The sequence below is a fragment of the Balaenoptera ricei genome, chromosome 12 (genome assembly GCF_028023285.1).
Source record: "Balaenoptera ricei isolate mBalRic1 chromosome 12, mBalRic1.hap2, whole genome shotgun sequence".
NCBI classification, from domain to species: domain Eukaryota; kingdom Metazoa; phylum Chordata; class Mammalia; order Artiodactyla; family Balaenopteridae; genus Balaenoptera; species Balaenoptera ricei.
In genome coordinates this window covers 77,475,838-77,492,856 of record NC_082650.1, presented here as the reverse complement: position 1 = coordinate 77,492,856, position 17,019 = coordinate 77,475,838, and the positions used below count along the sequence as shown (strand labels likewise).

At 38.1% G+C, this 17,019-nt stretch overlaps 1 protein-coding gene across 2 annotated transcripts in view; it reads right to left on the bottom strand.

The window, feature by feature from the left end:
• IBTK (inhibitor of Bruton tyrosine kinase) overlaps positions 1-16,666 on the bottom strand; it is a 102,067-nt gene extending 85,401 nt beyond the window's left edge. For both annotated transcript variants that reach the window (XM_059941744.1, XM_059941745.1), the window contains exons 1-4: positions 16,470-16,666; positions 6,526-7,216; positions 1,675-1,771; positions 420-544 (exon numbers count right to left, since the gene is read on the bottom strand). In XM_059941744.1, the coding sequence (XP_059797727.1) occupies positions 420-544; positions 1,675-1,771; positions 6,526-6,846 (543 nt within the window). In that variant the 5' untranslated portion in view covers positions 6,847-7,216; positions 16,470-16,666. The remainder of the gene's footprint in view (positions 1-419; positions 545-1,674; positions 1,772-6,525; positions 7,217-16,469) is intronic.
• Positions 16,667-17,019: the final 353 nt, after the last annotated feature.

Genomic DNA, 17,019 nt, shown 5'->3' with positions numbered 1-17,019 from the left:
TTGTATTTAAGAACTCAGGTTCACTTACCAAAAACTAATAACAAACTTCATTTGAGTATCAACAACAAATTCACTTGAGAAACAATTTGAAGAACTCTAATTAATTAAGTAGAAAGAAAAGCTAGAAAATCAACACAAGCTCTACCTTTTTAAAATTAATATCTGTATAATGCCTTCTAACTTCTAACATGCCTTACACAAACATCTCATAGTTTTATTTATGATATTTTACATAGTCTAAATATGATTAAGACTAACAAAATCTAAAAAGAATTAGTAAAGTTCTGTTGGTCAATTTCTTCATTCAAATATGTTACTGTACCTTCACCAAAGTTAACATAATCCAAATGAAAGATAAGCTATCAAATACAAAAGTTCTTTTTAATCTCTAAAAGTACTCAGATTGTATTTCAATATACCTGCTTGATATAAACCCCACTCCTAGAGAACAGATCCACCAACTCGGGATGATGTTTGCTATTCTGGCTTCCATGACCCAGGGTGAAATTTGTATTATCTCCCCAAGTGTAGACATCTGTAGGATCTAAAATGAAAATTAGTTTTTATACTCTTTTACATTTTAAACAAGTATCAGTGTAGTTTAATTACAGATATACTCCACTAATCAGTTTACCTCAAACATGATTCTTCACAAAAACTAATTTAATTACCATATTTAGAAAGATACTACCAACCCTCTCTTTTAAATTATGAATCTAATAATTTACTATATAACTCTAAGAATAGAAATCAGAAAATCCAATTCAGCACAGGCTTGTCCCAATGTAAGCAATCTAACACTTTACCCTTGTTTCTTTAGCAGTTAAAGTTTAACTGCCAAATGATTAAAATACCACCTGCCATATGCACCTAGTTTCCATGAAAATAATACATATAATTATTTAAATGTAAAATGTTATTAAAACAGTTAGTATATAAAGGTTCTAAATGAAGCAAACATGATATTAGTTCCTATTTCTACAGCAACATCATTTTCAATTAGTTTGCTCTTGATAGATGCAAAATCACACTAGAGATTGGGCCAATATCCATTAAACTGGGATAAAACTTAATCACAGCTAATTATGATATAAAGCTTCATTTTTATTTTGGAAGGCTTATAAAGTTCTTGAACGGAATTATAACTGTAACTTGCAACACAGTGTCCAAGATAGAAATAAAAATGAAGAACATGTCCTTACTTAGCTTGCTCACTAGTTAAAATGCAAATTAGCTAGTGCCCCCATTTAAATCTCTTCTCCTTTTCAGTCAATTTCCATTACCAAAGCTCACAGGGCAAAAAAATTGAAGAGATAAGTGCAATGAGAAGAAGGAACACGTGGGTAGAAGAATCACTTCCTTTCCCCCTCTACCTCAAATGCTGTTACTTTCTGAATGCACATCAATGGCTTTACAGTAGTTACAATTCTAGCTGCCTTCCCTTTTTAGGCTGTGTTTTTACTCTTATACACAGAAATGAACACTGAATCTGAAAAATGTAAAATAAACCAAAGTGCTCTGAAAGAAAACCAAAGTTATCAACCAACATATACCAGAATAAAAGTTCTTTGCAGATATCCGCACACATTTTCTCAGGTATTTCTATAACAATAAAATTTCATTAAAATTTTCTAAGCTGTACCTTAATGGAATATATTTGTGGAATTTTCTTACCGGTATTTCTGAATACTACATGAGCTGGTCTATCCTTCATTAGAAGATCCAAAGCTGACAAGCCTTCTTTATCTTGAATATACAGACTAACACCACGCTAAAAAAAAAGGAAAAAATATGTGTGTGTATATACAGATATATATGTATTTATTTTTAATCATTTACCTATAATCAGTAATTTATTTATCAAAAAGTCAGATGATAAAACCCATAAATACATTAAAAATAAACATTTAATAACAATTATCTCCTATGCTCATACACATTTATTTCTCACATAAAAGAAAACTAAGAGAAATCGAATATCCAATTCTTGGGGGAATAAAGAAGAACCAGAAAACGTGAACAAATAAAATAACATTTAAAATCAAAATGAAAAAAAAATCAAAATGAACTAGATATGAAAGCTTTCCACAGTAAGGCAGGTCAGTTACTGAGAAGGCCCTAACTTTTGGTCTGCGTCTACATGTGTATGTACACACACATGCTTTTTTTTTCGTATTTACAGAGCCAAACTCCACATCCAGCTAAGGGCTGTAAAGATTTCTACACAATGGCAAACAATACTTTTTACTTTTTATATATCTGTTTTTTAGGATTTACTGTATATAATGTGATCACCTATGCTCCACCTTTTTGCCTTGAATTCTATTACATCTATTACTGACATGAAGACAATTATATTCTTTTATTTCTACTTGTGTGATATATATTTTTATATTTTTCCACTTAAAATATTCTACTTAAATTTTCAGAGCACTGTCTCTTACCACTTATAGTTAGAGTGTATCAAAAAAAAAAAAAACCCTGAGAATGCACGTGTGTGTGTGTGTTTTAAGAATGAATTTAAAGTAATCCGTAGTTTTATATCTCCAGAATTCAAACATGAAACAGAACATTTTCTGTCCCATTTATTTAAGGCAGTTAGCACACCCTATCCCTAGCACCATATTTACTGTTTTTAAAATATACTGGAGGAGGGGAGAAATAGAGCAATGTTCAATTCATATTATTATTATTACATACAGTTTTTTAAACACAAAATGTACTCCTTTTCATAAATAACGTTTAATATTTGCTGATAGTTTAATAAGGCATTCAACAATAATTTTAACTTGTGTGAGTGATCACTGCCCATCCATCTACACACACAGTTTACCTGGGCAATTACAGGTTGAGACGAACCATGAAGTTTTTAAACTCTAACCACAACATGTTGGAATACTCTTTTGGGGTTACTTAAGAAAGAGAATCTCCTCTTACCTCGTAACAATGGATTTTAATAAATTAAAACCAAGATGGTTCCAGATGGTTATAACACTTGATTTCACACGGGTTGTCAATGAACAAAAGTACTCATTAGTGAGCTAACAAATAAAACAAAATTCAGAAGTGATCTATGATCTTAACAAATTTAAAAGTGTATGTTGCCTGCTACTTTCAAAGTTAGATACAATAAATCCATGTGGGAAGACCTGAGCTTGGCCTTCATAAGGGTAAGAAGGGTAGATTCCAGGGCAGAGTGTTCCAAGCTACGAATCTGACAAACAGGATCCCAGAAACTTAGATCCCTGGAGAGTTTACTTTACCAGTTTTATAAATTTGTCCTCAACTTTATACATATACCAACTGGACCCTAATAAGACTACATACAGTTGCATCATCCTAAGTAGCCCCAACTGCATAAAGGACTAGGAACACTTTTTTGCCTTTAGAGCTCCCTACATATGGTGGTCTCTGACACTTTCTAATATGCTCACCTTAAACTCTAAAGGTAGTAGGATCAGTGTGTAGTCTAGTCTACCCCATTTATTAAAAGATCAACTCTTTACATATCCCCAAAATAGTAGGTAAATTCATTAGCTTATTAAACAGTATCTAAGTATAACCAAAAAACAAACTAACAAACAAGCAAAGAAAAGGATTCTATCCTTTTTTTTTCCCATTACAATATCCCTAGCTCTTAGATCACTGCCTAATACACATTAGGCACTAAAAAAAAAAAATGTATTCCAAATACTTTACAAACAGTATATCACTTAATCCACACAATCTTATGATTCAGTGAGTTCTTCCATTTACAAATGGGAAAAACTAAATCAAGTTCTTCCAGGTTAGTAATATAAGTAAACCACCAATATTAAAGAAAAATGGTATAGAGGTAACAGACACAGCAGGACCCTACAAACATAAACATGCCTCCTGTCACGCAATCAAGAAGGTAATGAAAACCTGCATAAGATATGCTGTTGCTACTCTGGCTTTTGGTAGACAAGAAGTTTCTGCTGAGGTTTTTCCATCTTTGGCAATCAGGAACTGATAGCACGGGTGTTTATTTATTGTACAATTTTAGCACTTAATTTTAAAATTTCATACCTATAAAGCTTTTATCAAATGTAATTCATTTAAAATGCGTTTTTCTGTATAGTCTCTTCTTGCTAGTCCATAACACCTTAAATGCTAGCGCCATCAGCAGAAGTGGAACTGACATGAACACCCCTATCATTGCAGCCCTTCCAATTAAAGGAGTGTTAAAAGGGGAAAGAAGTCTGTGCTAAAAAAATGCAGATGGCTTACAGCAACATGCGAACACTAAATGGATGAAAGAGGTTTCTGTGGGAATAGTTTTATCAGTGGGAAGCATCCATGTTAAGTGTCTATCACAGATCAGAAGGACGCTGATGACGATAAGACAGTCAAGCCAAGAGCAAGGCGGCCCAAGGCACAATTTCCTGGCTTCTCTAGCCAAGGAGGCGAGGATGATTTCTAAAGGGAAATGAAACCCAAAGGGAGGGAAGGTCCAAAATTCAGACCAGAACCTATTTCAAACTGAAGCCCCAAATCCTAACACCGGAATGGCAACCCCTAGGACAGCAGAAAATCCAAGGACACTCTCAAGCTTGAAAGGATTGGCAGTCATCCAATTTTCCAGCAGAAACTGGTGGGAAAGGGTAGAAGTAGAGCTGATAGATGCTTTAACTCTTACTAACTTAGCTTTTCCTATAAAAGAGATTACAATAAGGAAATTAAACTGATACCCAAAGGTTTTAGATATAAGAGGAACTAACAGTACTATTAATAAACTTAAGAAAAGTTTTTCTTCACTGAAACTCCCTGGGGGAAAAAAAAATAAGGAAGGTACCACTATTATCCTCTTTTTATAGATGAAACTGAGGTTCAAGATTTAGTAAGTCATCCAAGAGGACTCAGTTAAGTAGTAAACCTAGATAGTTTAGCTCTAAAAAAGGATATTTTGCTATTAACACATACTGAAAATTATTTTGATCAGTAAATGTTACCACCTAAAGACCAGTATGTAAACAATTTTTCTGAAGTCAAAAACAGACACCAGGACTTCCCTGGTGGCACAGTGGTTAAGAATCTGCCTGCCAATGCAGGGGACATGGGTTCGAGCCCTGGTCCGGGAGGATCCCACATGCCGCGGAGCAACTAGGCCGGTGCGCCACAGCTACTGCGCCTGCGCTCTAGAGCCTGTGAGCCACAACCACTGAGCCCACGTGCCACAACTACTGAAGCCCACACACCTAGAGCCCGTGATCCACAACAAGGGAAGCCACCGCAATGAGAAGCCCGTGCACCGCAATGAAGAGTAGCGCCCACTCACTGCAACTAGAGAAAGCCTGCGGGCAAACAATCACCCAACGCAGCCAATCAATCAATCAATCAATCAATCAATAAAATTTAAAACAAAAAGAGACACCAAAGATAAAGACACTGAAGATAAGCTCCCTAATGCCTTAATGTGACCACAAGTGCCTTGAGGACAGGAACTGCTTTGTTCTTCTCTGGTCCTCCACAAACATGACTAAATGCCTATACAAAAGCTAATTGTTCAATTTAAAACTCATGACTTCTAACAGTTTTTAATTTGCATTCATTAGTGAAATGACATCCATGGGGTATATATCAAAACACTTCATATTATTTGGCTAAACAGTACAACAAACCTAGATTTAATCTACTTGATGGGAAATTTAAAATAAACTGATTCTAATTATTTTTTTTAGAGGTAGATTTTTTTTTAATAAATTTATTTTATTTTTGGCTGCGTTGCTGCACGCGGGCTTTCTCTAGTTGCAGCGAGCGGGGGCTACTCTTCGTTGCGGTGCGCTGGCTTCTCATTGTGGCGGCTTCTCTCGCTGCGGAGCACGGGCTCTAGGCCTGCAGGCTTCAGTAGTTGTGGCTCGCGGGCTCTAGAGCGCAGGCTCAGTAGTTGTGGCGCACGGGCCTAGTTGCTCCGCAGCATGTGGGATCTTCCCGGACCAGGGCTCGAACCCGTGTCCCCTGCATTGGCAGGCGGAATCTTAACCACTGTGCCACCAGGGAAGCCCTGATTCTAATTATTTTTTTTAAAGAACTATAAAAACTTAATCCTAGCCAAACAAGAAATAAACACACTACTCAAAACATAGTCCCTAAGTGATTTCAATAACCAGTGCCCTTTTAAAGTAGATAATAATACAGTTATACAAAAGGAAACTATATTTCTTAAAAATACTAAAAGATATATAGTACTGAGTAAATGACAAAATGGGATTTACTTCAAAATAACATGGGGTGGAGAAAGTCAGTGGAGACATACACAACACAAAATTGGCCAAAAGTTCATGATACATTGTAAACTTTGGTATATGTTTAAAATTTTACATAAGAGGTTTAAATTAAAAGGATATATGAGACTTGAATTCTAAAGATGAGTTATAATAGTAAAAGATATCAAACAATTGATAAGAACTCAAATCTCTTTTGGAAAGTAAGTGGAGTATATGAAAAAGATTAAGAAAAACACATGCCAGACCAAATAGTTTTAAATAAACAAATGACACTTACCTTCAACAGAGACCAAACACAATCAATATGTCCATAAAAAACGCTTCTATGTAAAGCTGTCCATCCTGATTCCTTGTCTTTCACCAATGGATCCACTCCTTTCTCAATAAGCCAATCTAACACTCCTTTCTTTCCACAGGAGGAAACAAGGTGGAGGGCATTTCTGCCAAAGGCATCCTTGATAGTTGCAGCATTGTAACAATGACTGGAGAGAAAGGCCTTAATCTGGTTTTCACTCCCCTTTGTCACCACAGAAAGGACATCCAAAGCATGCTTCAGGGATCGACACTTTGATGTGCAGTCAGGGATGGAAGAATTCATCCTAATTGTTTTTATACAGCTTACTTCTTCTGAACAGTCAGATAATTTTAAAAAATGAAAAAGCCAGGACACAAAGGTGCTATTCAGAAAGATTTATAGAGAATAAATGGCCTGTTTAGGATTATAATTTAAATCCTCATGGCAACAGTATAAAACTATATAGATTTGTACAATTTATTTTGGCACTTAAATCCAAAAATTATAAATAGCCCTATAAAGTTTATATCAAACACAAGTTCTTTATTTAAAAAAAGACTTCCCACAGTTTATAAATTATTCCTGGAGTCAAGCACCAAGGGGGAGGAGGAGGAGGGGAACTCCCCCTCCACACTGTCCGATCCTTTTAAATATCCATAATTGCAAGTGTGACCTATAAGAGAAGGAGAAAGATAAAGTAAAAAATACACACTCTATCTCTTGCTCAAGTATTTTACAATACAATTACTTCCATATTTAAGTGCCCCTAATTCCTAGTTCAAAAACAAACAAGCAAATAAATGAGCCTACCAGCTTCTCACTGATAGGATCTGACGTTAGTTGCTCCCCCTTCCCTGTGATATTTTCTCCCTATGGAATGTGTGGCAAAGTTAGGAGCCTCACTGACAAAAGCTCGACCTCCTCTCCCAGTTTTGATAAGGGAGGTTAGTTCTGCTCGGCCACAAGCCTGATTGAAAGGTGGCTCCATCCACCTCCACCCGAGAAAGTTGAGGAAGAAAGGGAAGTGGATCCACTTGGCAGCAACCCTCCAGCCTGTTCGCCCGGATTCTACAAATGTTACCATACAGGTAACTGGAAGGGTCAAGGGCTCTCACATCTGAGGTATGTCTAAGTTATTTGACTTCACTCAAACTTTATTTCGGAATCCAGGCATCACGAGTAGATAGATATGTATATGTGCAGTGATGAAGTTAATGCATTTAATCAGGAACCCCAAAATGGAGGCCACCCCAGTGGCCTCACCCACTTCACAAATCTAAACCTGTCAGTCTGCACCTACAGGACACACGTGTCAAGGAATCCTAACACCGATCAATCCTCCAACTCCGCTTTAGCGAGTTCACCTCACTCTAGAAAACAGGACCTGCACGCCTTATTAGGAAATCCCCAACCTCCTAGCCAAGCGCACCCTGCTTCAGAGCTGCCTCTTCTAACATGCTGCGAGTCTCTCTTGCCCAAAATCCCTTGGAAGATTGCTTCACTGCCAGTGAGCACTGACTCCCCACCCCCCCAATCCATGCGTTGTTTTCCCTTGAACAAAGGACACCCAAGTCGTTACTAAATTGTTTTAATTTTGTCATTTGACAGGAGAGAGAGAGAGAAAATGAGAGAGACAGAGAGAGAGAGGGAGGAGCGGAGGAAGGGAGGAAAGGAGAGAAGAGAGAGAGATTACTTTGTGCTATTCCTGTGTTTGAAGTGCTTTTCAAGCCCTGGAATTGTAGTCACCTGTCCATTTCAAAGGTAACTTTTAAAAGAAATGCACTTCAAAGCCACCTTGATATTGTTTTTCAGATAGCCACAGTTTTGCATTATCTGCTCTGTTATTGTTGCTAATACCAATAAATTTAACTAACCATGTTAAAAACAAACAAACTTTCCACTGATAGAAAAAATTTTCACATCCTGAGATACGGGGAAGTCATCATTCTGGCTTATACATGACTTGGCTTGAACTTTACGCTAACCAGAACAGCCTGTCTTACGGCCTGTCAAACACACACTGTACATCTGCTTCAGCCATTAAAGAAGAGTGTAGCTCATCATCCAGTAACACAAAAGGTTAAGTTGCAAGGCACTGCAGAGGCCCACTGACAGTACGTCCTGAGGGAAATTCAGGATGGGAAAAACAGGATGAAGCATTCTATGCTTTGGATCTACAGGATCCTAGGTAGGTAAAAAGACCAGATTCTTGCACCTTCCCATACACAGGAAAACACTAAAATCATTAACATGAGATATCTGTTCTTTGTGATTAGCAGTAATCTTTTACCAAGATGTATGCTTGACTACATGTATTTAAACACTACAAGTATTTAAAACATACATAAAAAATTTTAAAGACAAAAAAGGAGAAAATTTTTCCTTAATATATCATCTCTACAAATCATTAAGAGACCAACAGAATAAAAGTCAAACAATATGACCACATTTCTCAAAAAAAAGGGGGGGGGGTGGATTTAAATGGATTTTTAAAAAGAAAGAGGCTCACATCATTCAAAAGAAATGTAAATTAAAACTATAATGAGACACCATTTTTATCTATCAGAATGACAAAGATCAAAAAGGTTTAAAAAAAAAAAAAAAAGGTTGAGTACTATGTATTGACAAGGTAGTGAAGAAATAGAAACTCTACTCCACTGTTGGTGAGTATAAATCAGCACAGTCTTTATGGACAGCAATTTAGTAATATTTACTAAAATGTAAAATGCACATTCCTTCTGAGTCAGTTTTACTCCTAAGAATTTATCCTGTAAAACTATATCCATGTGTGAAATGGCATAAGTACAAGAACATTCATTGCATCACTGCATGGAAAAAACCTAAATAGTTAAAAGATAGTTATGGCATGTCCATTCAACAGAAGATTATTCATGTATCAAAAAGAATAAAGTAGCTATATATTTTCTAATATGAAATAATCTGCAAGATATATTGTAAAATGTCTCTTAAAACTAAATGTATCTGTAATGCCACGTATGAGAAAATGTACATGTAAGTATATGTTTATGCTTGAATGTGCATGAAAGATGTTTAGAAGAATACACAAGAAAATGGTTAATAGTGGTTGCTCTAGGGAAGACCACCAATGGTTGGAGACAGATATGGAAGGCAGACTTACTTTTTACTACCAGTAACCTCTTTTGAATGCTTTACCATGTGTATGCATACCTATTTTAAAATAAACATCTTAAAAATATAAATAAATGCTAATATATTGATTAGAGAGGTCACAGGAAAGTCTAGAAAACTCAACCATCATACATGAGCCTCTAGCTTTTTTCCAATATGCTAATGTGTCTGCTTTGCCCATTCAGATCTGGAGAAATGAAATATCATTGTCAACTACTTGAAAAGCTACTAGCCTTCAGTTTCTTCACTTCCTGTTAGAAAACTAACCACCAATATATTAGAAATTTTATATCTAGAGTGGACTACTTTAAGCATTTCTCCATCATCTTTTTATTTATCATCTCCTAATTATCTTCTTCTTTCAATATTTTTGTGCTCTGGATTTTAAATGAGTAGTCAACCCATCTATAATGCCTAGATTTTAAAGCTTTTATAGTAGAAATTCTACATAAATTCTCTTCTCCAAGGTATCAAATTAAGTTCTGCAAAATACTTTTTTTCATTTTAATTTATTTTAAAAATACAGTCGGCCCTCCATATCTGCATGTTCCACAACGGTGAACTGAACCAAGCTTGAATTGAAAATATTTAAAAATTCCAGAAAGTTCCAAAAAGAAAAGCTTGAATTTGCCTCATGCGGGCCAACTACTTACATAGCATTTTCAACTATAGTTGACCCTTGAACAACACAATGACCCTCTTACAGCTGGCTTTCCCTATAGTAGGTTCCTCGTATTCACGGTTCCACATCTGCAATTTCAACCAAAGGCAGATCCTGTAGTACTGCAGTACACATTTACTGATGAAAATCCGAGTATAAGTGGACCCATGCTCTTCAAACCCATGTTGTCCAAGGTTCAACCATATTTACATAGCACTGACACTGTATTTAGATATTCTAAGTAATCTAGAGATGATTTAAAGTATACTGGAGAATATATGTAGGTTATATACAAATACTATGCCATTTTATATAAGGGACTTGAGCATCTGTAGATTCTGGTATCCGTTGGGGTCCTAGAACCAATGATACCCCAGTGATACCAAGAGACTACTGTATTTATCTGAATGACAGAGGAAAACCGGTTATAAAACTATTTAGAGCGACACAAGTGAGTTTACATATAGGTACAGGAAAAATTTGTGTGCGCCAGACATAAACATTCCAAATCTGAATTTTCCACTTCCATTTCAAACCACACTAAGTCAGAAATCCTAAACCTAACTAATTCTTAACTATTCTGATTTCCGCATCTGGAAATGATAGCACAGAACCAGACAACTCCTAGTCCTTTCTAGCTCCAGTTCTGTTTCTGCTAGACTACATATAAACAGGCAAGCAAAGTGTTTGGTAGTTAGTTGACATGAAGAAAAAAGTACCAAAGCCTCAAGTAGTTTAAAATGTTTAAACTGGAAAACATGACAGATGGCAAAATAGTCACATGTAGTTAATTTCATCCCTTTGAGGCTCTAAAATTTTGCCATCTTTGTTTTCAGTGTCTTCCTAATACCTGAAAGGAACTACTTATGTGAATAACTCAAACCCTACATGAAATAATTAAGATACAAGAGAAAAGAATTCCCTAATTTGTTACTATACATAATTTAAACACTTAAAAGGGAAAAAAGAATATTAAATATAAACAAAAGGGATACTATACTATAATATATAATGAGAGAGGCACATACAGAGTACTATGAACATAAATTAGGAAGGGACTAAGTGACTAAGAGCTAAGAGCTAGCATTTCTTAGAATCCTACATATTTGGATTCAAATATAGCAATGCCAGCTGTTACCAATTATGTAACTCTACAAATTACATAATCTCTCCAAGCCTTCATTTCTTCTTCTGAAAATGGAGACAATGCCACCAACCTCAAAGGGTTACCGTAATGATAAATAAAGCTGCTTATCATGGTACCTGCTACCAAATGTACATTCAACAAATAGCAGCTTTTATTACTATCATTTCTTCGGTAACAAAAAGATAACAAATTTTTATTCCAAAGTTCATGTTTGGGCTTCAGCGTCTCTGCTACTAGTTTCCATGCATTCTTCTCCTATGAAACCATACATACTAAGGTTACCAATGACCTCCAAATTGCCAAATACTTTTGGTAACGTTACTTGACTTCCCTGCTTTCGAGTCATGACCACGACATTCTCGTAAGGAATCTAAAAAGGAGTACTGAAAGCATAGGGAACCAATGAAGCATCTGCGCATGGGATCTCTCTCCTACCACTTCTTCCAAGGGCATTTTCCCTTCCCCTGACCTTCAAATGTTAGGCTTCTCTCAGTGTTCCACTTCAGTCTTCTTTTCCTCTCTAATTCATACTCACCCTGCATAATTTCAATCTCTTCATGTTAACTTTAACCTGTGCTCATAATCCTCAAATACATCTCCTGCCTTCACATCTTTCCTAAATTCCTGGCCCAATGCCTAGTGTTAATCTTATTCATGCTTTCAACAAATGCTTATTGAAGGCAAAGAAAGCAAAGGAAATACTTATTAAGCATGTAATATTTTACATGATGTGATATTTTACATCGAAGAGGTTAAGTAAGCCACCCAAATCACACTATCAGTAAAAGAGGAGCTAGAATTCAAACACAGATCTATTTCACAGTAAAGTCCCAGCTATTTCTACAACACAATGCTGCCTCTTCAGTGCATCCGCAGGTCATAAGGTACTGCGAAAATGAAAATACACAGGACTTAAATATTCTAGATATTCTAGTACAGACTCATGGATAATACTTAAGTGAAAATATAGCTCATTTAACAACTGTATTGACTGAACAAGATTTATTATCTATTACGCAGTCTCTACCATCAGTTGGGGCACAGTCTAGTAGAGGAGAATGATTTTTATTAAATCAAGTCCTAAAAATATATCATGATTAAAACCGATGATAAAGATATAACAAGTGACTCATAGGAATGGGGAGTCAACAAGAGGGATAAAGGGAAGATTCCCCAAAGGAGAGGAAGATGAGTATGTGTCTGCCTGATAAATTCAGGGCCAGTGGGCATTTGAGGCAGAAGTAACAGTAAATAGAAAACACTAAAATCACCTTGGTCCATTCTGAAAATTCTAAGTAATTCAGAAGACAGAAATGCATAAGGCCTAATATATACACAGGGGTGAACTAGATTACAGACAGCCTTATGTGCCTTTCTTCAGGGATAAAGAAAGTGAGCAATTCAGAAACATATTTAGGACCTTGAGTTGACAAGATGTGGTCAACTCCTAGGTTTCTGGCTTGACTACAGATAGAGCAGCCAGGAAGAAGAGTAAAGGGTAAATGCTTTGTAAATCAAAAAAATAAAACAAACTGGAAACAAAAGGAACAAACAGAAATTAAAGAAGAAAATTTTTGCTTTATATGTTATGAATACGAAGTGTTGATGAGAAACTGAGCTGGAAGACTGTAGCTAGCTACACAGGCGACTGTTAACCTTGAAGACTGGTCCACCACAAAGGTGCCAGCCAGTAGAGGTTGAGCCCTCAACAATGGCTCACAATCCTATTTAACCTTGGTGAAGAGTTCAGTTATCTTCCTAAAACACAAACCTGATCATGCTATTCTCTCACATATCCAAGACCAAAATGAACCAATATCTGTATTTCATGTGTTAATAGCCTTGTGACCTCAGGAAGAGGATGCCAGCTAGACTTGGCAACCACGTAGCACACAAAGTTCAGACTGTGAATTCAGAACACTGAGCTAGTAACCACTAACTAAGTGACCCCGGGCACATAAGAGTTGCCTAAGCTTCAATTCTCTCACTTGTAAAAAGGGAATAAAAACTATTTATCTCCTGAGTTGTTCTGAAAAATAAATGAGACAATTCATGCACATGTAAGCACCCAAGAAATGTTACGAAGGAAAAAGGAACATCGTGATATAATATATTGGTCAAAAAATAGAATGACTATATTAAAGCCCTTTCTGCTTGGAATGTTTTTACCCAAACCTTTACAGGGCTGCCAACTTGTCCATGGCTTACAAACATTACATCTACCATCTTATGAACTTTCAAATGGACAAGCACAGTGCTTTACATAAATGAACTAATTTAATCCTCTTTCCAGCCTGTATTGCCCTGTATGTATTAAATAAGAATTGGGTTCCTATAATCTAAGAATTGGGTTTCTATTATCTAAAACCTTGGTCAAGTAGCTTAATCTTCCTAATCCTCAATTTCTTCTTCTGCAAAATGATAATAACAACATGCCTTGTAAGTGTGGACCTTGACTACACATAAAGATTCTAAGCTCCTTAAGGCAGGGAAGAGAATGCCATACTTACTCATATTTCTCACAAAATATAATATGTATTCAATAAGTAGGCTTATATTTTTAAAGAGTTCTCTAAAATCAAAATATCTTCCCTATAAACTTGTATCTATATTAACTGTCACAAAGCTACAAATTATAGTGACTCATAATTGGAGAATTTTTAAAATTTTAAATTCCTTCTGTAAGCCCTGAAAATAGTTCACATAATTTTAAAACATCAAGACTTACTACTTTAGGAAATTAATAATTTAACTTTATCAATATTGTATTTTATTTTATTGTTTTCTCAATTATTCTCTGGGTACAAAGGATAGAAACGTCAATATTTTACTAGTGCAAAACCCAGTTTCACAATTGAACAATTCCCCAAATTTTAGGGGGCAAGCACATCTCTGGAGGTGGCAAAGAATTACTGCCCTTGGGCCTTCCCTGGTGGCGCAGTGGTTACGAATCTGCCTGCCAATGCAGGGGACACAGCTTCGAGCCCTGGTCCTGGAAGATCCCACATGCCACGGAGCAACTAAGCCCGTGCGCCACAACTACTGAGCCTGCACTCTAGAGCCCGCGAGCCACAACTACTGAGCCCACGTGCCACAACTACTGAAGCCTGTGCGCCTAAAGCCCGTGCTCCACAATGAGAAGCCACTGCAATGAGAAGCCTGCGCACCGCAACGAAGAGTAGCCCCAGCTCACCACAACTAGAGAAAGCCCGCATGCAGCAACTAAGACCCAACACAGCCAAAAATAAAATCAAAAATAAAATAAAATTTATTAAAAAAAAAAAAAGGAATTACTGCCCTATTAACAATAATAAAGGGACTTCCCTGGCAGTCCAGTGGTTAAGACTCCGCACTTCCACGGCAGGGGATGTGAGTTCGATCCCTGGTGGGGGAACTAAGATACCGCATGCCACGTGGCATGGCCAAAAGATGATTAAAAAAAAAAAGAAGATAATAAACTAACTTTGACATCATTTATAATAATTAACCAAGTAACACTGAGCTCCTTATGCAGTATGGTCTATTGAACTTTATGGCTCCAAAGCATAATGTAGAATTTAGCATGCTGAAAGCCCTGGACACAAGTTTTTTTGTTTGTTTTTTGTTTTAACATCTTTATTGGAGTATAATTGCTTTACAACTTTGTGTTAGTTTCTGCTGTATAACAAAGTGAATCAGCTATACATATACATATATCCCCATATCTCCTCCCTCTTGCATCTCCCTCCCACCCTCCCCATCCCACCCCTCTAGGTGGTCACAAAGCACTGAGCTGATCTCCCTGTGCTATGCGGCTGCTTCCCATTAGCTATCTATTTTACATTTGGTAGTATATACATGTCCATGCCACTCTCTCACTTCGTCCCAGCTTACCCTTCCCCCTCCCCCTGTCCTCAAGTCCATTCTCTACATCTGCCTAGACACAAGTTTTTTACAAAATTTTTAAATAATGGAAGAACCATTTTTTAAATTCCTTGAAGTAAACCGCTTTGACTAAATATCCGTACTTTCAGCAAATATCTATACTATAATTCTTTTTAGAAAACATCTCTTTCTGCCCTTATCTGCCCTATATCAGTTTCTAAAACCTATTAAAAAAAATCAAGGAATTTAAAATAAAAAGGGCAGTGAAAAGATCAAGGAGCTATGGAAGGACGTGAATTTGCACATCATGGGCATAAAAACACTACCACTCATAGAAGTCACGTTCTTTTAGTACTTCTGATAAATCTCGACTTTCAAACGCCCTACTTACAGGCATGAGAAAAAAAAAAAAAAGGTGCTACATCAATCTCTGCTTCCTGAAAAATATCCCGTCCGGCTAACACACTTTAAGTTTTACTACCTACGTTGGAAATCCAGAGTCACGGATACCCTGGGTTACTTGTTTCCCTGATGAACTAAAACTTTTTAGAAATCGGCAACATGATACAAGAACAAAAGGCCTCTATCCTGTGTCCCCCATCCCCCCAAGAAAGAACGGGTCCCTTTTCACTTAACAGTCGATTCACACTGAACTTCATCGTTAGCCTCCCCAGACTGAACTAAAACTTCTGTGACGCCACGAAAGGGATAAGAGACGTGGGCGCCTCGAGGAATGGCTTCAAATTCAAGGCTCCAGGGGAAGTGACACGAGACAACTATCAGAAACTAGCAGCGCAACGTCGCTGGAGGGCTTGGCAGGCAGGACCGCAAGGTAGCGCGGCGCCCGCACAGACCATTCATTAGCTCCGGGCGGCGGCGAGGAGGCGGCCGCCGGGACCCGGGCCAAGCAGCCGGGCCCGCAACGCCTCTCGCGGAGCCCGGCAGCCTCGACGCCGCTGAGTCCCCTCCCCGCGGCCCACCCGGGCCACCGGCGCCCGCGGTCACCCTCCGGAAAGATAACACTGTCCAGTCGCCCCGCGACTCAAGGGACGCCGTTGCCTCTGCCCGTTCCGCACGGTCGGGCCACACCGAGCCCTCCCTCACCAGTCGCTAGATGAAAATCCTCCGGTGGTCTCCGCGGGGTGGGCACACGGTCGCGCAGGGACTCATCCTCAGTGAAGGCAGCAGAAGAAAACGAAGGGCGCCAGTGGAGGCCTGTCCCCAGGACCGGGTCAGCTCCGGAAGCGGCTGCAGCAACAGCCGCCGCGTCTACAGACTTCTAGAACTGGGGCAGGAAGGAAGGGCTGACACGGGCGGGACACAAGAATAAGGCGGGCGCTGATTGGCTGGGGCTCGTGTATGCCTGTGGAGGATTGGCTGGTGTCTGCCCAGAAGGTCTCGCGTGGCAGCGTCTAAACTGTGGTCTTTCCCTGGCACCCTAAAGGAACTTGACCCCTCCGGCCTTGGGGGCGGGGAAAGGCAGCGGCCGAGGACTCTGGGCCAACGGGGGGGGTATGAAAATGTCCCTCCCGGGGTCAGCAGTAGCCCAAGGAGAAACCTTCCTCTCCCCGCAACTCGAGACTTGGAATCCAGGATAAACCCTGGTGGAGAGACTGAGTTCTGGGGACCTGGACGGATGCCTTGGTCACCACGC